Raw genomic sequence first — 27,047 nt, 5'->3', positions numbered from 1 at the left:
TCCCTTATTTGCCCATTCTTGACGAACGTAGCTCTTGGTCTGTAGCGATGCTGACCAGTTAATGGTTCCACCACCGCCCCAAACCGAGCCCGAGATGACGGCAACCGAGCCATCATCAGAAATACTGGTGCCTCCATTTTCGAACAAATTCAATGCTCCTTCCTTCATTGTCATGGGGAAGTGCTTCTCCGACCAATAATAAGATTTTTCAACCACAATTACATTGTGGCCTGCTTCCGCAATGTTTTTCGCCGCTACAGCTGCACCGCAACCGCTACCGATGATGACTACATCAGTCATGATAGCTTCGGTATTGTCACCAGGAGGGAATTGCATAAATTCGTAGGGGTAACCTTCCACAGGAGTGAAATTGACAGGTACCCTGGGGAAGCCGATAATAGCGGGGAGGGTTGGGCTTAAGGGGACCCATGCTTTGTGGAAGAGTGCAATCAGCGAACGGTATAAGCTGCGGATGGGTGGAAGAACTGAAGTAGCCCAGCCTCGAAAAATTGCTTCGCGAACAGGATAAGGCTGACACTGGATAGGGGCTGCGTATCCAGTCAAGGCGAGAGCCACAGGACGACTATTGAGGGCGTTGAGGATGACGCTGATACCTCGCCTCGCCTCATCTGGGAGTTGTTGACCGAGCACACGACACATGCTCTCTTTGAATTCGGGGACAGAAGAAGCATTTTCGGCGAGAAATTGAACGGCGATGTCGGAGTGCGCAAAGTCATTCTGAACGGACTGAAGGGTATGAGTTGCAAGTGCAAACTCAGCATCACTGATCGTACAAGCACCCGGACACACGGCGGCGCTTCTTGGTCTGATGGAGGGGATAACAGTATCTGCCAGGGCCAGAAGCGTTTTCCATTGTAACGGGGTTAGAACAGTACTAGCGTCGGGAGCCGGAGGCAAAGGACTTTCCAATATTTCAACATTGGTAGACGTCAACGGAGAAACCATAGCGATCAGTTAGCGATCAATGCGAATGCTAGCTACACAGAAATATGATACCAGAAGCAATGGTTTAGTAAAAGTAACGAAAAAAAAACGACGAGCCGGACCTGGGGGGGCCACCAAACAGCGTGCCCGTGGGTTTTGCTAGATGGGGTGCCGGCTAGTAATGGGATTGCTTGCTTTGCGTATGATGAAAGAAAAACCAGGGGGCTCAAGAAGAGCAGCAAACAGGGAATGACAGTAGCTTCCCAACTTGGCGGCGGGCAGTAAGATAGGGAGAGTGAGGAAGAAGATATACAAGTTGTAACTCTGGTGGCAGATGATGCTGCCTGGCTCTAGGGAGATAAACGAATGACGAAGAATGACGGGTAGAAAGAGGACAAGCGTGTGGAGAGGAAGAAGAAGAAGAAGAAGAAGAAGAAGGGCAAATGATAGAGGAGGATTTATTTGTTGTTATTGTTGCTCTTTGTCTGCGAGCAGCGGAAAGAGGAAAGGGGCAGAGGGGAAGGAAGGGTCTGCAACTGGAGGAGCGGCAGTCGCGAAGGAACAAAATGTCCACGCGCCGCGCCGCACCGCACAGCGCAATGCAAAAGATCGGGAACGAAGATATGGCGCGGGGGATTCCTCTAGCTATCGCCTTGCTGCGGATTGTGTGGTCGTGGGTGGTCTTGTGCGATGTGCGCTGTTGTGCTGTGTGCTGTGTGCTGTGTGCTGTGGATAAACCACCAAGGGATTCAGATCACAACACAAACGTGCCAGGCAGACGGACAAAACACCGTTTTTGAGAGCGGGCACACTTCTGCCTTTCTTGGTGGTGAAATGCTTCATTATGCTTGAGCCGGAGAAAGAAATGCGACTCTCAGTCGCATCCAAGGGATATCGAATTGAAGCGTTATAGCTTCTTGCGGACTTCCAATACGGTGGTGAGAAAGGGATCATGGCCAGAGCTTGGCGAATTGTAGCATGCGACTTACTCCGCAGTAGATTTGGGGATGGCGAGAGCTTTCCAACCTAGACTGGGACCCCCGTTTGTTAACCCCATCGTGGATCTTTTGCCGAATTTCTCATGTGGAATAAGGGGACCCGCACCGGCGTGTTCATGGCCATGCATGGTTGACCCTATGCCGGGCAGCAGGACATTAGAAGGGAGCATAACAATGATATATGGGCTTCTTCCCCAGGGCTGAAGACGCATGCTATATTTTGAGTAAGATAAAATGACATGCTGGCACTTGTATTGGGAGAATCCATGGATCCAATGGATATGTTGGGGGGCACGTGATAGGGTAGTCGGAGGAGCCATCAAACCTCCTTTCTCGACCTTACTATGTAGATACGAGTAACTACTCCGTATACAACCTCTACTTCCTCGCCAGATGCCAGATGAACAAAAATGGCTCGGTGTCGCTCTTGTTGTCATTTCTGTCGCCTGGGGAGCTTTTTATAGGCTACTCTGCCGCACTCATGATCGTACATCACCATGATCATTAGTGATGAGAAGCTGTAGTTTTACAAGGAGTCAATAACTATGCTCACTCCCCCACACCCCGGCCCGCAGATTGATCCTCCGTCCCCAACTTTCCGTCTGCAGGGCCCACATAGAATGCTCATCGATGATAATTACCACAAGAAAATATCCTAGACCAAGAAACGTTACTTGCCCTACACCTTATTCGGGGCTCTGCCGCTCCGGCTGTTAGTCGTCTCCCAGTCCTCTGCCCGCTTTTAGTTTATCCAGCCATTTAAGCTCCGGCTCCTGCACAATCGTTCGAAGGCTCATTCGGCTCAAGGGCCAGAACCCCCGGAATGGCGGGCCAAAATCGGAGCTTAGGGATAGAACAATTTGCTTGACTGACTCTCGCCAAACTTCCGAAGCTGACATCGAACCTCGGCCCTCGCTCATCAACTGTGATTTACGTAGCTACTGCCGGTGGCTTGGTCTCCAAAGGTCAGCATCTATGTGCCACTGGGGCTCGCCCAATGCACAGAAATAGTCTGGCAACTCAAAGGTTGAGCGAATAATCGACTCGCACCGTACACGACTGTGGCTCTATAGCACAACCTAGGACTGACTGACTGGGCAGTACTGCTGTTTCTTCTGTGTATAAACGTGCGGACGAGTTGGCGAATGGTCCGTTGACGGATAACGAGATCGTCGGGTTTTCAGGGGTGGGTTCTAACCCTGCAACAGAAGTCGGGCAGGTCACCATTGAACATATTTTAAGCAAGAAGCATAATAGCCAATGGGCTCGTGTGGGTGGCCGTGGTGGAGACTTGGAATCCCCTTTCCTTGCTAGAATTTGAAAAGATATACCTTTTTTTGTCTACTGATGGTATACATGTTGTTTTCTGCACATGCTACTCTTTAGATCTGATTTGTCCCCTCACTCCTTAGCACACCATTTTGCTCTGGTATAAACTGTATATAGGAATTTGGATTTTATTTCATATTAATTTCTCTGTAGGAAGAGTAACAAATACCTTTCCCAGTTCCAGAGTCCAGTTTTTGAGAACTATCCAGGTCTCAAAACCACCCTTTCATTTTGAAGAAACAAAAGCAAAATGATGTAAAACCGAAAGCTAATAAGAAAATCAGTATTTGTCTTTGTATTTTCAATTGTGAAAACATGTTTTCAGAGGATGTATAAAAGGAGTATAAAAGGATTATCTTGTATTGAATTGAACTATCTGGTTAGGAGAAGATCCCCACAGAACAAAGTTTCAAGTTTCAAATGTTGACATTGGTGTAAGTTTTAGAATATAATTGATATAAGATATAGAGATCAAATAACTAGAAATTAGGTTAAATGGGCATGGGTGTCACAAAAATACAACATTTCCGAAACATGATTTCGAGAAGAGGTAGTCAAACCTAGTCTATAATCCTAGAAAGATTTATTTGGAACAATAAGAAGGAGAAACAAAAGTAGAATATGAAATGACATTCATCACATGCAAGGATATATAAGTTGGCCATGGAACATTGAAAATTGACGCGGAAAATTTCACAAGACGTAGACGTGGTTGGCGACATATCGTTGTTAGAGCCTGCTCGTGTGGTCCGTTGAGTCAGGCTCCGGGCTTGGGAGGTCCTCAGTAAACCCAGATACATATCCACGTCTTTGTGAACTTTGTTCCTCGGATATTCGCGCATTGCTGATGGAAAGATTGAATGCAGCACTCGAGAGGGACGAGTTATTTCGGCCATGAGTCGGCTGCGAGGGTGGGAAATTTGGGTTCGGTTGCGGTGATGGCGGCTCCGGAGAAACTGGACTTCTGAAAGTCGAAGCGTCACTAACTCCTCGGGCGCGGGCTGTGGTAGGAACAACATTGTATTCCGTTGGTAGTTCAAGAGGTGCAGGGACATGCCCGGCTAGAGGGTAAGAGATGAATATAAGCAATTCTCGACGAAGAAGAGTGGAAAATTTCTATACATACCTTGCATTTCATGTACCTGGGCCCCACCAGCCTCTTGCGCCTTAGGATCTGAATACACCACTCCCGAAAGTGGAGCCGGAGTTGTCACCGAATCACCCACTTCCGAAAAGGCGGCGGCGGACGTATGTTTGTCGTTAATTCCAATCTCAGTAGAAGCAGTGGTCATATTGGTTTTCTGGGTCGGCAAGCCCATTCCGTACATCCACCCCAAAATCCGTTTCCTATTATCATTGGTAACCCCTTCGCTGCTTGCATACGTCCTGTCCCGTCGTCTGCGCCACAGAAGCCAGAGAACTGCCAGACCCGTTATGAATATCAGGCCCAAAACAACGCCCAACACTGGAGCCACCCATTTTGGAAGCCCGCTGACATTCCCACCACCCTTGCTGTTGTCTTGAGGGGATTTTGTAGTCGTTGGTGCAGAAGAATTATACAGAGGGTAAGGATAATACGTTTTTATGGGTTTTGTATACTTTGTTCCAAATAAGTCTCGTAAATCGTCATGGCCCCATGACACAGGCTCTAAGGTGGTAGCACCACCCTTGGCACTGTCGACAAAATCAGCATTTATCCAAAACAGCAACCACTGTTCATACAGGACTTACTCTCCACCAATCCTCGCCGTCACCAAGTCTGGTACTTCATACTCACCCCATTCTTCTGGGTGGTATGTATTTTGGAATCTCAAAGTATTGAGATTGAAAACACGGATGAAATCTATACGATCGATCTCACTTCGCGATTGGCCACCAAGAACAAACATTTTATCAGGGTATGGTTTAATGCATTTGTGAGAGCGGCGACCCAATTTCCTATCCCCATCATAGACGCTGATCCATTCGAAGGACGGGACCGAAAGAATGTATGCATTGTCGTAAGGATAGTCTGCAGACTCACTACCACTATAGCCTCCGTAAATATAAATGTTGTATGAACTACCGTCCTTCGCCGCAGCCACAACGGAACAAAAGTGGGCCAAGGCTGGTGGATAGTCTCCTGTCGTGTTTTGCAAATACCTAAAAACAAAATATAATGAGCAATGAATGGAGATGGAGATACGGATAAAAGCTAATAGTAAGCTATACCTACCACTTCCGCTTATCAATATTATATACAGGCACGCTGCGCATGAGCTCTGGTCCCGTTCGATTCTATGAGAAGTATTAAGTTAGGGTGTGCCCGGCGGGATATGAACTAACTGCGGGTGTAAACTTGTATTGAGCTTACATTTTCCGTTATGTCACGCATGATGGCATCAGCAGGAGTATCGGAGATGTCTTGAGGGTACGGAACTCCGCCTATCGCAACGAGTGCCCCTGATGTAGAAACGGGAATCCATACCAACTCTCCAGCAGCACGGCCAGGGATAAAGTCTGGAAAACTGGCATTTGACCATTCAGGAGATCTCATTTGAGCCATATCAAGCGAAATTAACTTATCTGAAGTGACATTCGCAGCCGGAGCGGGAAATTTTATTTCTCCCCAATTCGCTCCACGTTTCCCACTGAAATAAAAGCCCTTGTTCTCACTCGGCACGGAGACCCCCGCACCGTGAGTAATATAACGCGTGACGTCGTTGTTAGTATCCTCGAAAAGAAAACCGGGTCGCCACAAGACCCGAGCAGGGCCATACTGGTCTCGTTCATATGCTAGTACTTTGTTTGGAGGGGGGGGACTATTTGTATCGGTGAGAAGAATGAGGCCGCTGTTTCAGTTAGCTACCGAAATCTTTTCTAACCCGAAGCGTGAGCTGTACCCATATAAATAGAATTTGAAATCATTTGCGAACATCGTCCCAGAAAAGAAGGTCGGGGCAATATTGTTGACAGCCCCCGTAGTAACCGACAAATTGCCGAACAACTTTGTCCATTGGGCTTTGGTTGTGTCAAATGGGACAGATAAATTAAGCGTGAAAACGAAGCCCTCTGCAAGATCTACATTGAGGTTAGAACTGGATTGAGGATAGGAAACAGATCGGGTAAGGAATCACTGGTTGATTCGAACTGTCCGTAAGTATTATCCGAGTATCCCCTTCAAAGAAAAGCTCAAGTCAGCATCAAAAAGAAAGCCTTCCACGGTTGATAGGTACTAAATACCGTTGCCAACACATTCGTCCTCCATCGACGTAAATGGTATCACGGATTATATTCGCTAAGTCAGGTATTAACGGAGGACTTGAAAAACAAAATCAAAGACGAATGTCGAGTATCAGGGAGCTAAAACAGTGTTCCTAGGGTTATGTAGACATTTTAACCTCAAACTTACCTCTTAACGAAGACCAAGACACGATGGTCCTATTAACCTCAACTTGGATTTCTTGCGGAGCGGCATCCTTCAGGAGCGAAGCCAAAGCAGCTCCCGCGATTATCCACAGCAGCGCCATGGATATATTGTGAATCAAAGTCTAAGGTGAAAAAAAGGGTATCGAGAAAAGGTCAAAGGCTGGCCAAAGCAATATTTCTCATAGCTCATCCACAAGGATGAATCCTGACGAACAGGAGTATCGGCGATGACCATATATTGAGAGGTCAAATTGTCGGTAAACTCTTGGGCATGTAGAACGAAATAGACTCAAATGTTTCAGACCCGTTTTCTAGTAAAGTCTGGGTGTTCAATATCGCCCTACGCCCTTCACTATCACAAGTGTGATGAGACGAAGTCGAAGCTAGAAATGGGGCGGAAACAGCAGTGGACATAAAAGAGTAGGCGTCCGTTTAGGCGGATAGTTTCTTCTCACAGATTTACCCGTTACTCGTGTTCTGGAAACGTGGGGCAAATGCATATGGAGATTTGAGCTGTACAATACATGGGCAAAAAAAGCTGGTGTGATAGCCACAGCGCAACGGAAGAAGTGGCGGCTCGTCAATAGTACATTCTAAATTTCAGGGCTCTCTCTCTCTCAAAAAAATAAATAAATAAATAAATAAATAAATAAATAATGAAATAAATAAAGAACAAGAAAAAAGAATAAAAATAAATCAATGGAGGGTAGGAAAAGCTAGGAGCTAAGGTATCGATCGCATTTGGACCAGATTCCTTTCAACTAGAGTGCGTGGTCGGTACTCCGTACATGTGGCCCATGCAATTTTTTGGAAACCTGTTAATGTGACCTCGTCAATTGAAAATACATTTGTTCCTACCTAGTTCTCAGAGAGATGGTAGTGTCATTAGTGCTGTTGACACCCTTCTCTTCTCCAAAGTGCCTGCTGGTCAACAATGTTCACTGTCGTCGGTTTAAGAGTGATGTATCTACCTTCAGTATTACCATCCAATATAGGCGAACAACTGTTTGCTCCAATTGAATAAATCACCGACGGCTCGCCGATCCCAGCGATTGCCCTAGTTCACGTCCAATAACGCAGGGTAATTCACACAGACAGGATAGTGCGTGTTCTACGGAGTATAGAGTATAGAGTTCCCGCATCGATGTACAGATTACAGTACATGGGCTTAATTTCCACAAATTTACCCCCGCAGACAAAGAAAGTAATCCTGGTGGTAATTAATGGCTGCAAGGCGACGAATGCGGGTTCCATCTGAACGGGAAATGCGCTTATCGACGACCCAAGGATTTATTTTTGGGAGACTGACGACTGAACAGGAGGCATCAGGAAACGCTCGCTCACATAGCCAGAGGTTGCGTCTCTGGATCCCCGTCGGGCGCTTTGCTGATACAATGCTTTGAATGCCGTCGCCAGTGGCAGAATGCTGGAAGTATCGGGTGGTCGTAGCTCTCCAAACGAAAGGGATACCGGGTAGCATTCCTTACCGCAGAGTGACGGCTATTTGTTGGGCCCACCAGTTTCGAAATTTGGAAGGGATATTTCGATCCCGAGAAAAAAAAGCGACTTTGTGACTTCCAAGGTTACGGTGGCAGGGGCACGGGACAGCAGGCAGATGCGAAGGCTATTGAGGTGTGAGGAGGACAGACGAGACTTGGGCGTGGTCAAGGTGGCTGGCCTGCGGCTTATGTGAAGTTGACAACACACCTGCAGATGATAGGTTGGGCGGGAGGGGGATATGCTTGGACCGTCCCCGAAAGAGGAGTAGATTGCAGCACAGCAAGTCCCTAAACAAACGGCTAAGCCCGAATCGGACCATTCCGACGATGCATCCGTGGATGTATCTGTCTTTCGAAGCAAGAATGGTCAATAATGGTTGGATATCGAAGGTCTTGCCGAGTTAGTCTCCGTTCTCGGGCCGCAACAACTACGGCAGCCTATTAGTGACAAATGTGTCAAATGGGGTTTTTTTTGATGTTTTCCACTGTAATTACTTAATTCCACTTACAGACACTCATTGATAGAAATTTATACTAGAAAGCAATGCATTTTGAATTCTCTAAGTACATTTTAAAACAGTGAATTTATGTCATTGTAGATATCATCGCTAGATATCATTATCAGATATTATCACTAGATATCATCGCGAGATATCATTGCTAGATATTATTGCTAGATATTATCGCGAGATATCATCATTAGATATTATCGCTAGATATTATCGCTAGATACTATCGCTAGATACTATCGCTAGATATTATCGCTAGATATTATCGCTAGATATTATCGCTAGATACTATCGCTAGATACTATCGCTAGATACTATCGCTAGATACTATCGCTAGATACTATCGCTAGATATCACCACAAGATATTAATGATGATACCTTTGTGATGATATCTAGCAATGATAAAAATAGCAATGATATCTCGCGATATCTAGTGATGATATCTAGTGATGATACCTACCTATCTAGTGATGTGGTTCCCCACTATGCTGCGGCTGGCGGCCGCAGTGTAACTACTGGTGGTGGATTCAGTGGCCACGCCCGCTGTGGGCCGGGCCACACCACCACACCCATGGGTATATGCATCACTACGGAGTATGAGCACAACCATTTAACAAATGGTTATGTTGACTTTTCACTATAAATAATCTAGTGATTATAGTGCTATCTTATCACAGTGATGAAATATATTGAAGATGATAGGTGTGTGTACATTGTAACACTAGTATAAAAAACCCATTTGTCACATTTGTCACTATAGACTGCCGTAACTTAGTTACCTATATCCGCTCGGCTCCAACGTCCATCCATCTCCATCCCCGTCCACCTGTCCATTGTCTCTGCCCCTGTCTACAAATCGGTACGTACACTGTACTGCAGAGTACGCAGTCGCCTGCTTAAATTCTTATCCTTCCTTGCTTTCTCCTCGTAAATGGCCAGCAGCCTGTATCAATGCGGATGGTTGAGATACGATCACCATTGTTTGGCATTCCTCTGACTACAGCAATGCGGCCCAGAGAGATTCTGCCTTTTGTTGAGGACGGTCATAGTCATCATCATATACCAGAAGAGCATCAACTTAAGTCTCCAAATCAAAATGAATCCATGGATTATGTCCTAGGACAACCCAGCTCGGAGCGCACAATGTCAACTCGCCAGTGGTTAACCAGCTCCTTCGGCCACGGAGAATCGATGCAAGGCTGAAGAAATCTGGACTATGTGGCTAGATTTACGGCTATTCCCCGCGTCGCGAACGGGCTGTTCTCGACGAGGGACTTTCAGATCGACCTGTATGAGCAATGAACGTTCAACCATCACAGGAAGGGTTACTCCGTATATGTGACTGGCTTTCGAGCGCAATTTTTCAGCCTCAACTCTTCCTTGGCCTTCCGCCTCATCCATCGGTTGTAGCCTTGGACCCGCGGGATTTGATTCGAGTGAGATGTTTAGCTTTGGTGGGGTAAGGACAAAATGATATGCGTTTTCAGCTTCTGAGCGGGAGTTGGGGAACATCCCATCTGTTCGTCGCCACGTCCATCTTTGGTACGCCACGCTGCAACTAAAATAAAGACGCACCTCTGGTTGCAGCTCATCCGTTTTGCTCAATACATGCTTTCCAATAACTTCCCTTCCTGATTGTCTAACTAGACTAAAATTATGTTCCTCGTACTATGTCCTGCATCTTGTGCGGTACCCCCTGTGTGTATATTCATGGTTACATCCGTCATTAAAGTCGCATTTATTCGCGTTCTGTGTCACATTTCCTTTTTGGCAGCAGTTCCTACCATCATTGACAAGTGGCCATTCTCGACAGGGCAGTTATCGCGTCTGACAAGCTTGTCATTTTTAAACGTCCGTGCTGCACAACCAGACACTATTATTATGCTTTGTCAACATGACGGCGAAAACCTGGCTTATCCGTTCAAAGCTTGGCCAGGGTACGGGAGGGGATCATCCTATTGCTTAAGCTTTGGAAACTTAGCCGCCTTGGAGACTACGGATTATCGCCTCTGAGCCTTGCTCTGGCTCAACTCGTCTGGGAGCTGTGCGGTTGTCAGACGATGCGCCTCAAATTTGTTATTCAAAAAAGTAACCCTTCCTCTTTCCTGCCCATGTTGTTTCCACTTCGTGACCTTTTGGTCTCGTTCATTCAAGTAACGGCAAGTTCATTCTTCCCTATTCTTCTCACCGATGAAAGCATAAGAATACTACAACGTCTGCTCTTCTGACCCGACGTCCTCCATTTTTTTTTGGATTCTGTCAATTTGTATAAAATACTTTTGTCTCTGCCCGTTCCGCTGTTTTTCCTCTCGCGGGCAACAGACGGGTCGCCCGTCAAACTTTTATTTCGTACTTAGGCGCTCCCGATAGGTCCTCATCATGACATTGCTCTTGCTTTCTTTGGCCTTGCTCTCCGTGTGTGTACTACCAAGCAAGGCCCAGAATGATGGCGTTGGGGTCAAGGTAGGACTCAATATAGGGGGCGAGCCTTCTCGCGGGAAGTCGGGCCCTCCCGCTTTGATAGACATTGACGCAGCTATACTTATCTCATGGTGCAATGTAAGGATATATTCACTTTGTTGTCGTCCAATATGACTTTGCAGGATTGAATTAATTTGTTGTGTGAAGGATCATCATCCACCAACCTGTCCCTCACCTTATCCGGTTACTGTAACTGTCACTGAGACCAAGGAGCACACCACCACCGTTTCCACAACTACAACTGAAACTACAGTGACTACCATACCTACAACAACAACCGAGACTACTGTCACCACCATGCCTGGATCAACTAGAACGCTTCCTGGATCTACAATTGTGACCACCACAACTGCTCCAGGCGAAACCGAAACTGTAACTCTTCCAGACAGCTGCACTACAGATACGGTGACAATGACTGCTTCTTATGCTGTTTCTCTCTGCCCATCCCGTACTGTTAACCCCACCTTTACGCCTGCCGCTTCCGTTCCCTCCGATTATTTATGGGGCTGCCCCCCAGGCAAGTTATGTATCCCAAACCGCAGCGAAGCCGATGGAGACTGCAACTTCGAGGTTGGGCTTCCTTCACCCGAATTTTACTGTAGCCCAGAGGAATGCCACTCTCCCCCTCCCCTCGAACCTTACCAACACTGGGATCCGTCGAATTCAACACTGGACAAATTTATTGCCTCATCACACTATTACAACCTTAATCCTCGAATATTTGGACTGGATTATGATATCTTCAAGTTCAGGGATTCGACACCGGGGAAGCCATATCCCACGTCCTACACTACTCGATCTCCGACACACTACCCGACACACTATCCAACGCAGTATCCTACTCGATCTCCGACGCGATACCCGACAGACTCCCCAACAGTCTATCCGACAGACTCCCCAACAGTCTATCCGACAGACTATCCGACAGACTATCCGACAGACTATCCGACAGACTATCCGACAGACTATCCGACAGACTATCCGACAGACTATCCGACAGACTATCCGACAGACTATCTGACAGACTATCCGACAAGATATCCGACCAGATACCCAACGAAATATTCAACTCTGCATCAAAGACAACTTCCCGATCAATTGCCTAGTCAGTGCTATGCCTCCTGCGATTATGCCGGCTTGGAGGCGGAACGTCATGGACTTACAGCGGAACTCTGTGTTGGCAATTCGGCATTCATGGCTTTCTTAAATGAATGCCATCGATGCATTGCAATCCAAGCAAGGATAGGCAATCCTAAGGAAGCCTTACGGGAGAATGCTCCTAATTTTAGGTCGATATTGGATTTTTGTGAAACACCGCCAGGTGAAACATCCCCGCCTCCAGCACAAAGTACTACTGGTGGACCCTCGACCTTAACAATGAATCCACCCCCAACCACCCCCACGGAATCTCCGCCAGGATCTCCCTCCGAAACTCCCATACAAACTCCAGTAACCCCTACCGAAGCACCCAATACACTTCCATCAAGTGATTCTTCCAAAACCGCCAGCCCAACCGACGGTGCTTCGACAACCGCTCCACCGACTAAGACTGGGGTTGAGATCACTCCAACTCCCACCACAGGTGGACCAGGTGAAAGCCCTTCGGTATCGAATAGCCCTACACAATCAAGCAGAAGTGGAGGTGAAACGCCACCAACTGACTCCGGTCAAACTGGAGGGAGCCCTACCGATTCTCCCCCGATTGGTTTCCCCGGTACCGCAAATTCTATCCTTGTTCCTTCATCTCAGTACTATATAAGTGCTGCTGCGGCTCTTGCAATAGTAATTGTATTGCTTTAAGACTAAATCTCCCATGCAAGAAGTATTTTATTATGTCTGTTGCTGTTTACTTTTCGTTTTGGCAAGTATATATCCTGGATACATAGTTATGTTCGAAGGAAAGTTAATTGCTCTTTAATTCGCATCTCAGCCTTTGCGGGTTCTTACGATAGTAAACTATATACCTTAATGTTTTATCTTGACTCCTTTGGATTCCTCTCAGTTGATCCCCATACGCTTTAACTTCTACTTGGTTCTTCTCCCCCAGGTTGTTGGGCACGGGAAACCCTTTCGATGCAGACCTCCAAATTCCAACTTCACTGTTTTCTCTGGAGCATCCTCAAATTCCTTGAAAGCTATGCCGAATATACGCCAATCCCAGATACATGTCCACCTTATCCTTTGAACTAACTTTGGGTGCTGGGATAATGAAACGTCCCGCAAGTTGCAGTTCTATCCTTGACTCCGAATATTTATCCCACACAATATTAATACGACTAGTTCAAACTAATTGAGATCTTCGTACATGTATTTGTTCTTATATGTTCCTTGCAACATCATCGAACATATACTCTTGTAATACACTTTCAGTTGGTGATTCAAAAAACGTTTAATTCTATTTAGCGTAGTGTCGTCCGCTTGTGCTAATTTATGCGAAATTATCAGAAGGTATTCGGCTCACTGCCTATGGATCACTCTGCTCGGTCAACACTCAATGCTAAAGAGCAAAATATTCCCAGAATGAGTACTGACTTTCACATTGATAGAAATAGTGTCACACGAACATATATTCAAGGCCCCTGGTGATAGTTTTGTTTAATATTTCAAAACTTCAGTTTCATAAACTCTTCTGAACTTGACGTTATAAATGAGTTCCATGATTCTAGCAGTCTCAGATCATCTCGCAATGTATATATATATATATATATATATCTATTAACTCACCCAAGGCGTAGATTTGTGGAACTTGTTATAATTGTCTTTATTGGGTTGTCTCATGATAGGGATTGATATTATACACGCCCAGGAGCTGCTAATATTTAAAAAGCTTAGTGATAACATTGCATTACATGCCAAACAACTAGTGTTCAAATACAGCAACAGACTTCTGAAATCTGTAGGAGAGATGATTCTGTCACTGCTGATAGCTAGATTATCTACTGATATATGAACTATATGATACTCTGACTATATATACATCATTGCAAGATTACAATCTATCTAACATTGCTGCTAGAACTGGAGTTGTTGAATTCTTGTAGTCTAAGATTCATATTTATCTAAAACATATCAATTTAATCATAATTGTGAGGGCGTAGGCCTAGTAAATAATGTGACGAGCTATAGCGTAGGGAGGAGAAACAATAATATTGAGTATATCTAGGAAACAATCTAGCTGACCACTGGAGCACCTCAGGATTTCGGGGGAATACCTCAGCATATACAGATCTGTATACCTGTGCTGTTCAGGGGTAGACGCGCGTTAAGAGGAGAGCTTAGACGCCACAAATGAGGACTAGTCTAGCGGCTATTCGCAGTCGGGCATGTGGCGGTACAGTGACCAAGAAGGTGGCATGGCCGGGAAAGTGGTGAAGTACGTTATTCCACGTACCTAGGTACATATCCGTTTCGCACCAAATAAAGGGATATGCTCTGTTCGGCATATTATGTAGGCCAGCGAACCAGAATATTAAAACACCGATTAAGTGCTAGCAACTACCCTGGACATAAGTACGAACATGAATAATTACAATGGGCTCGGCATGAAAAATGTTCAGACAACTTAAAAATCGTACGATTAAATATACATGTACCGGCAGCACAAAGGTTATCAAAACCCAGTTTTCCCCGGCTACCTGTGCTTGGCTTGAGTCCCCTTTACCTCTATTTGTAACAGACCCAATGCGTCCGAATATTTCTTTTTAAGATGGGAATTTTTTTCATCAAGTTTGACGATGACTCTTTCGACAGTGCCGACTCTCGAAACGCCATATTTACCGCATTTTACGACCTCGTTGGCAAACCACCTCCCTTCACTATGGGCAACCAGTGTCCAGGCCGACCCTGATCGGCCAGCACGAGCTGTTCGGCCGACGCGATGAATATATGATGTTAGGCTGGTGGGAATGTCATAACTCACGACATGTGTGAGAGAAGGAAGATCCAAACCACGAGATGCACGGTCAGTAGCGATGACAATTGATAATTTGCCGTTGCGGAATGCAGATAGTGTTTTCCGCGAGGTACTGGACTTGTTGGACTTTGTCAGGGTTCCGATACGGTTGGCAAATGGCGGGTGCATGAGTGAGAGAAGACGAGCTAGTCTTGATGCTGATTCGGAAGACCTGGCAAAGATCAACACAGAAGACACGGACGCAGATGCCGCCATTGGTTTAAAGTTGTGGACGTCGGCTGCTGATTGTTCTGACGAATCGGTATCAGAGGGATTATGTGATGCTGTTGACGACGCATCAAGCAAACTATCCTCCAGTGCCTTTGAAGCTGAGCTGGTGGAATTTGAGTCCGATGTGATCGAATGAGAACGAGATCGCGGAAGGCTCGCAGAATTGGCCCCACCCAGCTTAAAATGTGAAAGTAAAAGAGTAAGGAGATAAAGTGGCTTCTCTGCAGCATCACCGACTGGAACAAACATTTCACGCAAGGTTGAAGGTAGACTAAATTTATGGTCATCCTTTTTGATGATATCTCCATGCGCTTCTGAAGTGATCTTTGCAACGTTACTAATTCTAGGATCATCGGAAACTACAAGTTTGGGATTTCTCAATCGCAAAGCCTGAAGTTTCGAGATATCTCTTGTCATGGTCGCGCTGAGGATTATCTTTTGAAGTCTAGGTTTGCATGTCTTCCATCCCAGCTCCTGCAAAACCCCCCCACTTTTAGCATTGACATCGATTCTGTTTCTGTCTAAAGCTGGGATCACAACCTCGACCCATTCTTGAAAACTTTCGTTCAGTAGGCGGTCGGCTTCATCAATCACTAACCACTCTAAATGTCCCAATGTGAATCCTTTAGTAGACTTGATATGCTGAACAAGTCGGCCTGGAGTACATATTAAGATGTCAACGCTGGGTGACGGGATTGCAACATGGTTGGGAAACGCCGAAGGAGAGTTCTCGGCTTCGGAAATATACTCCTGAATGTTGAACGACGTCCAGGCATCAGCGCTCATCTGCTGAATGTTCTTTATTTGATCAGTTCTGGGAGAGTAGAATTGTTCGTGTTTAATGAGGGACGCCTGTTCTTCGTTTAGCGATGCCGTACCGACAGCTGTTCCTATCCTGAGGCCCGTCCCGGTAGCACAGAGTTCGCAAGCTTCTCGAGCTTGCCAAACGAGCTCTCGTGTAGGCACAACAACCAGTCCTCGCAATCTAGGATAGGATGAGTGTTCAATACCCGCTACCAGCGGGAGAGCGTATGCCAGAGTTTTCCCGGAACCTGTGGTAGCCGATATACAAAGATCCCCCGAATGCCTATGTTTACCGGTACCAAGTAATTCTAAAACGGCTGCCTGGATGGGAAAGGCTTCAGTATATCCGCGCCTCTCAAGAACGGAAACAAGGGTTTTGTTCACTCCTAGGTTTGAGAAATTTCGTTCGGACAGGGTGGCGGCAGCGAAAGGTTGAGTAAGCCAAGCAGGAAGCGTCGAGTATGTCGGCGACTCGATATCGAGTGGCGAAGAGGCAGGCTGTGGGAGTGGTTCAAGCCCATGGGGAGTTATGTTTTCAGTGCCTCTGTCACCGATCATGTTTGATTGGCTTTTCTTGGGAGCTGCTGATGTCGACTTTAATGTCGACTTCTCGAATTTTGACAAGACCCCGGCATGTTTTTCTGGAGCAATTTTAGTCCATACATCATCATCTTTCCGATCCAACTTCCCTGACAGCTCCGACCTATGACTTAAATCCGTAGACACTTTAGGTGCGCTGTAAGGCGTTGACGCTCTATGGTTGCCTTGTTTAAGGTCCTTGTTTTCCTGCCCTCCCATGAGTGAATTAATCTGAACATGTTCTTGCCCCTCCGCTGCGGGCGAAATATTACTTTCTGCTTTCGAATAGGAATGCGAATATGTGTCCTGCCGTCTAGCTGCTGCCAGGTGAGATTGTGGGTCCGCGCCAGAAGCCTCCGGATTTTCGTCCCTTTCATGCTTCCTGGCCTTCTTGGATGGAATGGATGGCGGAATTGGCGCATCGTAGGCGGGGTCATGTTTTCTCTTCCGCTTTTCAAACGCAGCCGGAGACGCCAAGGTTTTGGAATGGCTAGGTGCGGAATCGTCCCTTGGAGGAATGTATCTAAGGTGAAATGAGGCAGCCATAATATCGGGTCATGCTTGATGAAGATTTGCTGAAAGACACCTGAGATTGGAACTTTCTTGAAATTGGCAGAAAAAAGCTCACCGCCTCCAACGCATCATCTTCGTTTCATTCATCGTCAATTTTTGTAAACTAGGGGAATACTCTGGAAACTATGAGTGTCCTAAACACATTGCGGGGGAGAATACTATCGTCGTCAAAATGCCGTATAATATTGCGTAAGCTATTCACTTCCCAATATCCCCATAAACCCCCCAAGGACGAAGTAATTAACAGTCTCAGTATGATTAGTGACTTTTTTTTCCCCCAACCTGGTACGTTTTATGAGTGGATATTTATATTGGGAACATGCAACGCATGGCTAACAATGTCTAGGAGGAGTGGAAAGTCACATATACCAACTTTCATCCGTCAGTACAGCTTAAAAATGCTCTCTCGTGGCGAGGTGTTAACTTGCACTATAGAAATTAATAGATAGGGGCCATAAAGTTATCATCGTCACTCATGCCTATAAGGGCCGGACCGGAGTGCGATATCTCAGTAATGGACTCAAGGTCTATTATGTGCCATTTTTTGTCATTTACCGCGAATCGACTATGCCTACGGTCTTCTCCTTCTTCCCCATTTTTCGTAACATAATAATACGCGAACAGATTGCGATTGTGCACGGACATCAAAGTCTGAGCAGTTTTTGCCATGAAGCCATTCTACATGCGCGCACTATGGGTTTGCGCACAGTTTTTACAGATCACTCGCTGTTTGGTTTCGCAGACGCGGGTTCAATCCTTACGAACAAACTCCTGAAATTTACCCTGAGTGATGTTGACCATGTTATTTGCGTCAGCCATACCTGGTAAGCTTTAAATAGCTTTGGGGGCGAGTCAGAAGTCACGACTGTGCTGATTGCCATTATGTAGCAAGGAGAACACAGTCCTTCGCGCTTCTCTCGATCCTCTGATGGTGTCAGTTATTCCTAACGCCGTTGTGGCCGAGAATTTTCGCCCCTTGTCGTACAGCGCCGATGAAAATAACAAAACGCCTGTGCCACGTGCCTTGTTGGGCCCGGATGATATTATCACAATTGTTGTTATATCACGACTTTTTTATAACAAGGGAACAGATCTCCTAATTGCGGCGATACCAAGAATCTTAGCTTCTCACCCGAATGTACGCTTCATTATTGCAGGCTCAGGGCCCAAGGCTATTGACCTAGAGCAAATGCTAGAACGTAAAGTTCTACAAGACAAAGTGGAATTCCTCGGAGCGGTTCGACATGAGGAAGTCCGCAATGTGATGGTGCGGGGACATATCTATCTTCATCCGAGTTTGACTGAAGCATTCGGAACGGTGATTGTAGAAGCCGCTAGTTGTGGACTATACGTCGTTTGTACCCGTGTCGGGGGCATTCCAGAAGTCTTGCCACAGCACATGACAACATTTGCAAAACCTGAGGAAGATGATCTTGTTCAGGCGACCGGCAAGGCAATTGCAGCCCTTCGCTCGAACAGAGTCTGCACTGACAAGTTTCATGAACAAGTACGCATGATGTATTCGTGGACGGATGTCGCCCGACGAACAGAGCGTGTTTACAATGGAATATGTGGTGCCATAAGCGAAGAAGAGTTTTACGGCTACTTTCCTGGACAAGGTTGGACTGCAACCAGGGGCCGCATCAATAGCTTCGCTCTCATCGATCGACTAAAACGCTACTACGGCTGTGGCATATGGGCTGGGAAATTGTTTTGTCTTTGCGTTGTCATAGACTTCTTGCTCTATGTTTTCCTTGAAATATGGTTCCCCCGTAGCAGCATTGATATTGCGAGAAGCTGGCCAAGGAAACCGACTGTAGGAAGCAGGGAGTCCCATGAAGTCGATTCCTCTAATCACCGAGAATCGAAGCGCAGCACCACACGACCGAGTGTGATATACTAATTCAGTTGGTATGGCCGCATGAAAATACTCACATTTTCGAAGCTAGCCTGATGCACATCCCTACACACCGAAATCGTGGCTAGCCTACTCATTTTGGGATCCAGCGTCTATTTGGTGGTATTCCAGGATTGGATCTATACGAAACTATTCGTTTCTGAACGCCTAAACTCCACTTTTCGAGCGCCGGCGTTAGGATTCAAACAACGTTTTTGGTGTGGCGGCTTCAGGAATGGTAAGCGCCCACGACTACTTGCAATATTGTCAAGAAGGCTTTTCTTAGCTAAGGCAGAGAAGGTTACTTTTACTGAAGAGGAATCTTGAGTGGTTTTGAATGCATTCTGGGAGCAAGGAATGATGTACACAATTCAATTAGAGGAGCACCTAGCACTAATTTTATAACAATTTTTTTTCCAGGATCAGCAGCACAAAACCTATTGGTGAATGCCAACGCGGTTGAATTAACGCACACCCGGTAAAACCAGATAAAAATTGGGTATATGGCTATATTCCAATGGGAAACGGGTAGAATATCACGGCTATCTATTTTTTATCTCATCACAGGAGGTCTGCTTTCCTTGTTCCATTTCACCCTGCTGCGAACCCATTCCACTGCTTCCCTCACCCCGCTCCCCATCAGCGCACTGACGGGCAACACTCGACTATCTCGCACACCACCCCCTTCCTCACCCTCAAACACCTTTCTCACAAAACCTTCCTTGATCCTCACTACCTCCACGCAATCTTCTCTATCCTGCTTATTCGCGAGCACAAGGATGGGCACACCGATCGTCTCCGCATGCTGCAATACGGACTCAAGGACCTGGCGACACTCATCCAATCTCCCAAATTCACCCTGGGGATCTATGGCGTTCATGGGTTCGGTAATAGCACCTGAAAGTCCCTTGGCGTTCGATGGCGCATTTGGCCCTCCTTTATGTCCACTCTGAGCAAGGCGCGAAACGTCCGCGTCTTCGCCTACATCTGCACTATCGACCACAAAAATAATGGCATGACAGCTCGAATAGTAGCTTTGCCAGAGGCCACGCATTGATATCTGTCCTCCTATATCCCATATTTTCAAGTACATGTCTGGAAGCGGAATAGTTGCGACATTTTGGCCGACGGTTGGGACGGTTTTGCCAGGGAGGGGCTGCGTCGCGGTGTTGTTTGGGTCTGTGGGGAGGAAGAGAGCTTTTATCTGGTTTAGCAAAGTGGTTTTGCCTGCATTATCCAGACCAAGGAGCAGGACGGAGTATTCTATATTGTTGCGAAGTCAATAGTGATTTTGGGTATTGGCGATGGCAAATTGGTTACATGGGGGATCTAAGGGGTGGAGGTAGTTGAAGTATGATATCGTGGGCAAGACATACCCTCTTTACTCGTAGCATAGAAATAAATCGATTTGGCAAGATGGTACATGGTCTTTAGATTAGGATGCCAACACCCGATGGGCACAGGCCTATTGCCGTCACCAACTCGATGCGACAACGTCAAATCCCCACCCACGTCTAACAGCGTTACAGGGTTGCGACAGTAACTAAATCATGACTTAAGGGGAAGGAATATGAGCATTCTAGATACCGGTGGCCGTATATGTCATGCTGAATTTCTCGCGCACGCCTGAACATTGGTTCATCTTTTCGGCCGGAAAAACTTTCGGCATGATTCAAGCTTCCAGCCACCTCAAATATCTTCTCAGCCAATCATCTGTAAAACATGAAATCTTGACTATAGATATACATATATATATTATATGCACATATAGGAGGACTTTACCAACCACGCCAAAAGGATCAATCCTCCTCAAGAGAGATATATATATGCATGATTCACATATATCACGTACTCCGTACATGTACTCAGTATTGCATGTAGCCCTGGCAAGGGTGTGTACCCTCGACTGTCAAGAAAGCGGTCGGCCCGGAAAACAACGGGACAAGCGCTCGTACGAAGTCGTGGAAAAATAGTCCGTGTGTACACCTGCTAATTGGGACAGGATGGAATGAGATGGTGTGAGAGTATACACCGTAGTCTTTTGATCATTGCGTATTTTCCCAATCTTATGCCATATATCCGTGGTTCCCCCACAATCATGGATGGCTCAATGACATCAGAATAACCGTCTCCAGACCAGCAAAGATTCATTTGAACAACCTCGGCAGCGGTTCCGATTTGTCAGCCCCCTCAATTGCTCATCAGTTAACTAATTTAAAAAAAAAAAAAAAAAAAAAAAAAAAAAAAAAAAAAAAAAAAAAAAAAAATAAGAAAATGGGGTTCTCAGTGTTTTTTGTAACGGCGTAGATAGTTTGGTTGTCGCTCTCTACATTTCAAAAAAAATTTCATTCCGCCCCACCGTCCACCTTCGTCTTTATATTTGACTGATCGTTTGGAATGCCATTTCGCAACTCACTTTCGCCTATTATAGAATAAGCCGCTGTTTATATGCTCTTACTTGCACTCCCGATGCGAAGGACAGTGGGGTGGTAGGTGGGAGTTGCTGTTGATATCTCTTGCGAGGCGTTGAGCTGCATCATCAACCACTACCCCTCCACATAATGCCGCATGACCCAGTAGCCGTCCATGGCAGAAACACTGAATGTTCCCAAGTCAGTTGATACCGTCATCGTTGGTAGGTGGGCATTTTATTCTCCTCGCTCCTCACGTTCCCCGCGCATGTCTAAAATACCACTAATCGATATAAATTTACTCCATGACTCGATGCAGGAAATGGACCCTCGGCCATGATACTGTCATATATCCTCCACGGCCATATTCCATTTTACAACCCGGAGAAGCCCCATCCGGATCCGTTACTCCATTCAAAGCTAAAGCACAACCCGCAGCTGCTCCACCTAGACATTGACCATTTGACAAGCCATTTCGGTGCATCTCGATTCCCGTATTCCACCCAAGCTCTTCCAGTCAACGCTCTTCTTGATGCTTTGATTCGTCCAAATGGAGACGACGATGATGGAACAGAATCGAGCGTCCAGTGGCGCTATATGCCAGAAATGGCCGCTTCGCATCTTGTTCTTGGGCATGCAAATCAGCCGGGAGGCCAATGGGCGGAGTGCCCCGAAGGGACAACCCCAAACATCCAAACATTGAGTTACGCTGGTATGCTCTCACTCCCTGGATACAGTTTCGCTGAGCACCATCGACATGTCCACGACTCTCCTTTGCCGCCGTACACAAGACCATCAAGAGAAGCGTTGGCGGAATATCTCGCAGCTTATCCCACATCTGTTGGGATATCCAAATCAATTCTATGCAACCAGGAGGTCAGCAGGGTTGATCGCACTGAGAATGGTTTCTATATCGGCTCACATAATATAACCTGCAAGAAGCTGATCTTGGCATCGGGGGTTTTCACCGAACGTATTCCTCCGAGACCTCTGTTGTTGCCATTGTTAAAATTACCACCGCTGACATCGACGCAACCGCGACGTGCCCCTCTCTTAGTCATTGGGTCTGGATTTTCCGCAGCCGATGTCATTATTTCTTCTCATCCAGACCAACAGATAATCCACATTTTCAAATGGGAACTTGAAACCAATCCGTCGCCTCTGAAGAGTTGCCACCAGCAAGAATACCCCGAATATGCTGCTATTTATCGTCTTATGAAACAAGCATCCGCCCAATTAACTCAGAAGAACGGGGCAAGGCGCCCAAGGCAGGCACGTGGACTTTCGAACCCCTTCCTCGACAGTAGAAATTGGCAGGTTAACTACGAAGGTAGTCCCAACGCTGTTATCACGGATGTTCTGTTGGACAATGGAAGCGCCCTAGTCACATTCCGTCGAGAGGATGGGATAACACTTTCTCGCGAAGTAAGTGGACTAGCATATATGGTTGGCCGAAGGAGTAGTTTGAAGTACCTGAGCAAACGACTACGAGCTGAAATTTTCGGCAACGACATGACAACAAACGCATGGGTTTCTAGAAAGACAATGCGCGCTCGGGCCTTGCATGGTTTACAAGTCACGAAAGATATATTTGTAGTTGGAAGTTTGACTGGCGATTCGTTGATCAGATTCGCTTGCGGTGGTTGTATTTACGCTGCTGGAAAGCTCATCGAAGCAGAACTCAATAAAAAGAGTGGATCTGTTGAAGAAAAGCTTGGTTCTAGAACTCAAAGAAGCAAGGACTTCGACCCCAAAAGCGCATTTATAAACGGTATACTGGAGCATAGTCATGCCACCATAAAGATCGAGAACGAATTAGAGAGGAATCTTGACACAGGGCAGGAAACGTACGTCCGCTCCGATTCGATTGCAAATCCACTCAAAGGTTGGTGGGAATACCTATTTTCATTTTTTACCGGTTAGACTGTTTGTCGTTGCCGATGATATTCCGGTCTGTATTTTTATTAAAGATAGATATCTACCTGAGCATTATAGACGCCTGGCTTATGAAAAATAAAAGTCATCCCCGTGTCGAGAATTAAATAGCATAGCATCAGCCCATGAGCTGAAGCTGGTCATCTGGAGGCCAGCGGACCTGAGCAAACGTCAGGCATCTCTTAATACTCTGTAGGAATTTCCGTGTAATTTCGTCGCTCATAATGTGCGCTTGGCTCTTATCGCTTTGATGAAGCTTCTCTCGCGCAGACCTTTCATGGATACCAACCATAGTAACTCCGATTGGCCAGGCACTAAAACAATCAAGTCAGCAAAGGCAACTCGAATAGTATGGGTCTATCAACATTTAGGAAGTTGTAAAATTGGAAAATCGAGAAAAATGCGTTTCACTTACGCTTTTCCAATACTAAGTCGGAGATAGCCGTCGTTCGCGTCAACATAACGTCTGTCCTGCGCGCTTCGTACAATCTCCACCACTGGCTCAAGTATACTCTCTTCTAAATCACCATTCTCAAACCTCCTAAACAAGGGGCGAATATTCTCCCTGGACTGCACCATGGCATTATAAGCCTGTTTCCCTTGGTAGCTGTTTTTTACATCGTCATCTCTCTTCGACAATGCGATTTCCCATTCCTTGAAGATCATTGTAAAGTAAGATGCCAGTTGTCGGAAGAGAAATCTACGACCTTCCTCATCTGTGGGCAACTTAGGGGGGACTCTCATTTCAGTTTCGGGGACAAGAACAAGGGTTGTCGCGATTGGCCTTTCAAGCATTTGTTGCTGTGGGGTTAGGGATCGCTGCAAAAGCCGTCGATACCGCTTTACACGACCCCTATGGCTTTCTCCAAAGAGTATCGCTGGCTCTCCCGCAGCCCTCAGCTTGTCAATCACCTCATCCTCACCGAGGTCTTCTTCATCGTCGACCAGGGGAGAACCCTGCGTCGAGTCATTTGGCCTTCCCGCAAGAATATCGGGAAGACCAAGTCTCTTCCTCCTTTCTCTCTCTTTAGCCACTGCTTCGGCTTCTTTTTTTCGCCTTGATTCCTCTGCCAGCTGTCTTCTCTTCTCGTCCCTTGCCCGATTGCGTTCGGACTGTTCCTGCTCAAACTTACGTTTCCGCTCCGCACGTTGCTCGCGTTCTTTGCGCAGTTCCTCTTGCTCCGCATGGTATGCTGCCAACCTGGCCGCCTCGGTGTCTGATCGCTTCACATATGGCTTCTTAGAGTCGGAAGTGGCTGTGGAAATTTCGGGCGCCTTTGCCTTGGAAATTTCCTTTGCCATTAGCGAGGCGAAATCCATGGCGAGTTAGTGGTCGAAATCTGGATAACGCAGAGGTAATACGAGATAAAGTGATTGCAACGCAAACAACAGGTTATATCAGTGAACGTTTGTTGTTCACTTTCTGGTGGGTGAGGAGAGAAGAAATTGTGCCGAGATTCCAGACTTGTAAGCTTCTTCCCCTGACTTATTTAGCGCCACTTGAGCCACCCTACCGAAGAAGCTCGATACCTGGTGCCGCAGCATCCATTCTCCATCACCGTTTCTACTATCACCATCGCTCGGATCGTTCGTAAGAGGGGTTGAATTTGTGGAAATCTACACCTCGTTGGTGAAATTCGTCGTACACTCGTACAGCGACATTGTCCACCCCACTCAACCTCGCGCATACAACACATGTGCACTCTCCACCGCCACGATGTTGGACGATAAGTCTGATGCGCCTCCTAAGATTGACCGCCAGACAACAACACCGTTTCATCTGAAGCTGTTTTATAAACAACATTCCTTCCATAATCTCTCGGATTTCCCGATCCCTTTCCCTCCATCCACACGAAACGCAACCACAACCAACCACCCTCCTACGCTGCCTCCGCACCTTCAAATTTACACCTGGCCGTCTTGTTCTCTACGCGAACTTGCTCAGCTTTTAACGTCATGTCTTCCTTCGATTCTTCCAGATCCTGCTATTGGAACCCGCTTGAGCTTCCGGCTCATATACCCAGATACAAGAAATCAGGGAATTGTGGGTGAGGGGTTGGGGAGGTATCTGAGTCGAGATATGGGCAGTGTCATTGTCGGACAAAGTCCGGTTGCAGAAAGACGGGAAAAGACTCTTCCAGTAAACGGGGCATTGAAGCTTCAAGGCGAGGAAGCGGATAAATGCTTACAAGATTTCCGCTTCGTGATTGGTGACTATGTCGATTGTGCAGTTCTCCCTCCTTTGGCCGATGGCTCTACTGCACCCGCTATCATGAACAGGGTAGTAACGGGAAGTTCGGCAATTGGCGGAGGGATGAGGGCATTTGGAAATGGGCCGTCTTCCTTAAGGGAAACTGCGTTTGGCAAGTCAAGGGCCGGTGGATCGCTGCGTAGTGGAGGATTCCCCCCAACTGGCCCAGCTGGAGTTCCTCCGGGGGAATGGAGAAGAGGGGAGAGGATCCCCGAAGTAGGAGGGCGTGGCTTCGCTCGGGGCCATGCAAAGAATCGTGGAAAGCCGTATTGAATTTGATATTCAATTTGCTACGTGGTTAGAACTCACCTCCGTTGAGTTTCGTCGTCTTCGAGAAGGGAAACACCGAATCGTCGTTTTAACCCTATGTAAATGGACTTTCACATTTTCCATCCTTTCTTTGTTGTTGTTGATTCCTCTCTATTTGTTTGCGAATTTGAGATGTCTTTTTTTTTTTTTTTTTTTGTTCTACTTTAACTACTGTTTGTATTTCCACTCCTATGGACGCCACAGTTTACAGAATAGATGAAGGTTGACGAATACAGATATCCTCATGACATTAACCCATCCAGTTTGGTTTTGATATACATTTGTAGCTTAAAATATGGCCAAAAACTAGGGTTCTCCCAATTATGGGAGGGCAAATATTCCTGCTCCATGAAGAGGTAAGAGGAAATATACCAGCAACCGATTTGTCAATAGGAGTAGTCGAGTTTCTCTCCCTGACAATCCATTTTGCATCCCACCTAGTTACAGAAACAACTTGTATCACTCCACTATCGTATCCCCTCTTCTCTTGCCTCTGAATTCGAGCTTTCCCTAGAAGTTGTGAAAGTTATCGATCCAGATCAGCTTTGGTTCAATCCACTCGCTTCAAAACACGTGCCAGAACGATGGAGAAGGTGCAATTGACTGCCAATTGAGGAGGGACTCTGCACACTTACATCAGTTTTGTACCCGACGTAAGCCAAAACTCCAGGCACGAGCGCCATATAGCAAAATGAAATCCAGACTGTCCGCGGGGTCCAGCGGAAGTATTTATATCGGTTGACATTCAGGTCTACTCGAGTCAGTAGGATAAGTAAGAGGTATCTCATAGGGAGGATATCCAATAAGAAGGAAATGAAGCCATACCATAGTATTTCTGAAGGGCCGGATCAAGAGTCAAATCTGCGAGAACACTGTCAGAAATTGACCAAAGCCGATAGGAGAAGTCCATAGGGAGGAGGGGGGGGGGGGGGCGG

The 27,047-nt window shown here is 46.4% G+C and overlaps 12 protein-coding genes across 12 annotated transcripts in view; 4 read left to right on the top strand and 8 right to left on the bottom strand.

Moving 5' to 3' along the window:
- Positions 1–966, bottom strand: part of HCAG_02141 (conserved hypothetical protein) — a gene marked incomplete at both ends in the record, with an annotated part of 2,417 nt that extends 1,451 nt beyond the window's left edge. The window contains one exon of the mRNA XM_001541920.1: positions 28–966. Coding sequence (XP_001541970.1) covers positions 28–966 — 939 coding nt within the window. The remainder of the gene's footprint in view (positions 1–27) is intronic.
- A 620-nt stretch (positions 967–1,586) lies between these two features.
- Positions 1,587–2,071, bottom strand: HCAG_02140 (predicted protein; the record flags this gene model as incomplete). The annotated part of the gene is made up of 2 exons (XM_001541919.1): positions 1,587–1,671; positions 1,935–2,071. 2 exons carry the CDS (start codon positions 2,069–2,071, stop codon positions 1,587–1,589), a joined length of 222 nt encoding a protein of 73 aa, XP_001541969.1.
- A 1,930-nt stretch (positions 2,072–4,001) lies between these two features.
- Positions 4,002–6,781, bottom strand: HCAG_02139 (predicted protein; the record flags this gene model as incomplete). The annotated part of the gene is made up of 7 exons (XM_001541918.1): positions 4,002–4,333; positions 4,399–4,946; positions 5,004–5,414; positions 5,488–5,549; positions 5,626–6,073; positions 6,155–6,332; positions 6,664–6,781. The coding sequence occupies 7 exons, from the start codon at positions 6,779–6,781 to the stop codon at positions 4,002–4,004; spliced, it is 2,097 nt and encodes a 698-aa protein (XP_001541968.1).
- A 3,662-nt stretch (positions 6,782–10,443) lies between these two features.
- HCAG_02138 (predicted protein) lies at positions 10,444–11,217 on the bottom strand (the record flags this gene model as incomplete). The annotated part of the gene is made up of 3 exons (XM_001541917.1): positions 10,444–10,562; positions 10,687–10,731; positions 11,043–11,217. The coding sequence occupies 3 exons, from the start codon at positions 11,215–11,217 to the stop codon at positions 10,444–10,446; spliced, it is 339 nt and encodes a 112-aa protein (XP_001541967.1).
- A 250-nt stretch (positions 11,218–11,467) lies between these two features.
- HCAG_02137 (predicted protein) lies at positions 11,468–12,970 on the top strand (the record flags this gene model as incomplete). The annotated part of the gene is made up of 1 exon (XM_001541916.1): positions 11,468–12,970. One exon carries the CDS (start codon positions 11,468–11,470, stop codon positions 12,968–12,970), a length of 1,503 nt encoding a protein of 500 aa, XP_001541966.1.
- Positions 12,971–14,801: 1,831 nt separating this feature from the next.
- HCAG_02136 (predicted protein) lies at positions 14,802–17,282 on the bottom strand (the record flags this gene model as incomplete). The annotated part of the gene is made up of 1 exon (XM_001541915.1): positions 14,802–17,282. The coding sequence occupies one exon, from the start codon at positions 17,280–17,282 to the stop codon at positions 14,802–14,804; it is 2,481 nt and encodes an 826-aa protein (XP_001541965.1).
- Positions 17,283–17,563: 281 nt separating this feature from the next.
- Positions 17,564–19,212, top strand: HCAG_02135 (phosphatidylinositol N-acetylglucosaminyltransferase GPI3 subunit; the record flags this gene model as incomplete). The annotated part of the gene is made up of 4 exons (XM_001541914.1): positions 17,564–17,594; positions 17,656–17,690; positions 17,745–18,133; positions 18,198–19,212. The coding sequence occupies 4 exons, from the start codon at positions 17,564–17,566 to the stop codon at positions 19,210–19,212; spliced, it is 1,470 nt and encodes a 489-aa protein (XP_001541964.1).
- A 547-nt stretch (positions 19,213–19,759) lies between these two features.
- On the bottom strand, positions 19,760–20,631 carry HCAG_02134 (predicted protein; the record flags this gene model as incomplete). Its single annotated transcript, XM_001541913.1, has 2 exons — positions 19,760–20,385; positions 20,583–20,631. 2 exons carry the CDS (start codon positions 20,629–20,631, stop codon positions 19,760–19,762), a joined length of 675 nt encoding a protein of 224 aa, XP_001541963.1.
- Positions 20,632–21,792: 1,161 nt separating this feature from the next.
- On the top strand, positions 21,793–23,226 carry HCAG_02133 (conserved hypothetical protein; the record flags this gene model as incomplete). The annotated part of the gene is made up of 3 exons (XM_001541912.1): positions 21,793–21,841; positions 21,937–23,042; positions 23,215–23,226. The coding sequence occupies 3 exons, from the start codon at positions 21,793–21,795 to the stop codon at positions 23,224–23,226; spliced, it is 1,167 nt and encodes a 388-aa protein (XP_001541962.1).
- A 444-nt stretch (positions 23,227–23,670) lies between these two features.
- On the bottom strand, positions 23,671–24,872 carry HCAG_02132 (conserved hypothetical protein; the record flags this gene model as incomplete). The annotated part of the gene is made up of 2 exons (XM_001541911.1): positions 23,671–23,866; positions 23,968–24,872. 2 exons carry the CDS (start codon positions 24,870–24,872, stop codon positions 23,671–23,673), a joined length of 1,101 nt encoding a protein of 366 aa, XP_001541961.1.
- A 397-nt stretch (positions 24,873–25,269) lies between these two features.
- Positions 25,270–26,076, top strand: HCAG_02131 (conserved hypothetical protein; the record flags this gene model as incomplete). The annotated part of the gene is made up of 1 exon (XM_001541910.1): positions 25,270–26,076. The coding sequence occupies one exon, from the start codon at positions 25,270–25,272 to the stop codon at positions 26,074–26,076; it is 807 nt and encodes a 268-aa protein (XP_001541960.1).
- Positions 26,077–26,571: 495 nt separating this feature from the next.
- HCAG_02130 (predicted protein) lies at positions 26,572–26,795 on the bottom strand (the record flags this gene model as incomplete). Its single annotated transcript, XM_001541909.1, has 2 exons — positions 26,572–26,622; positions 26,748–26,795. The coding sequence occupies 2 exons, from the start codon at positions 26,793–26,795 to the stop codon at positions 26,572–26,574; spliced, it is 99 nt and encodes a 32-aa protein (XP_001541959.1).
- Positions 26,796–27,047: the final 252 nt, after the last annotated feature.

This window comes from Histoplasma capsulatum, genomic scaffold (assembly GCF_000149585.1).
Source record: "Histoplasma capsulatum NAm1 scaffold_2 genomic scaffold, whole genome shotgun sequence".
NCBI classification, from domain to species: Eukaryota; Fungi; Ascomycota; class Eurotiomycetes; order Onygenales; family Ajellomycetaceae; genus Histoplasma; species Histoplasma mississippiense.
The sequence above is the reverse complement of the archived record's forward strand: the minus strand, read 5'-3'. Positions and strand labels throughout refer to the sequence as shown.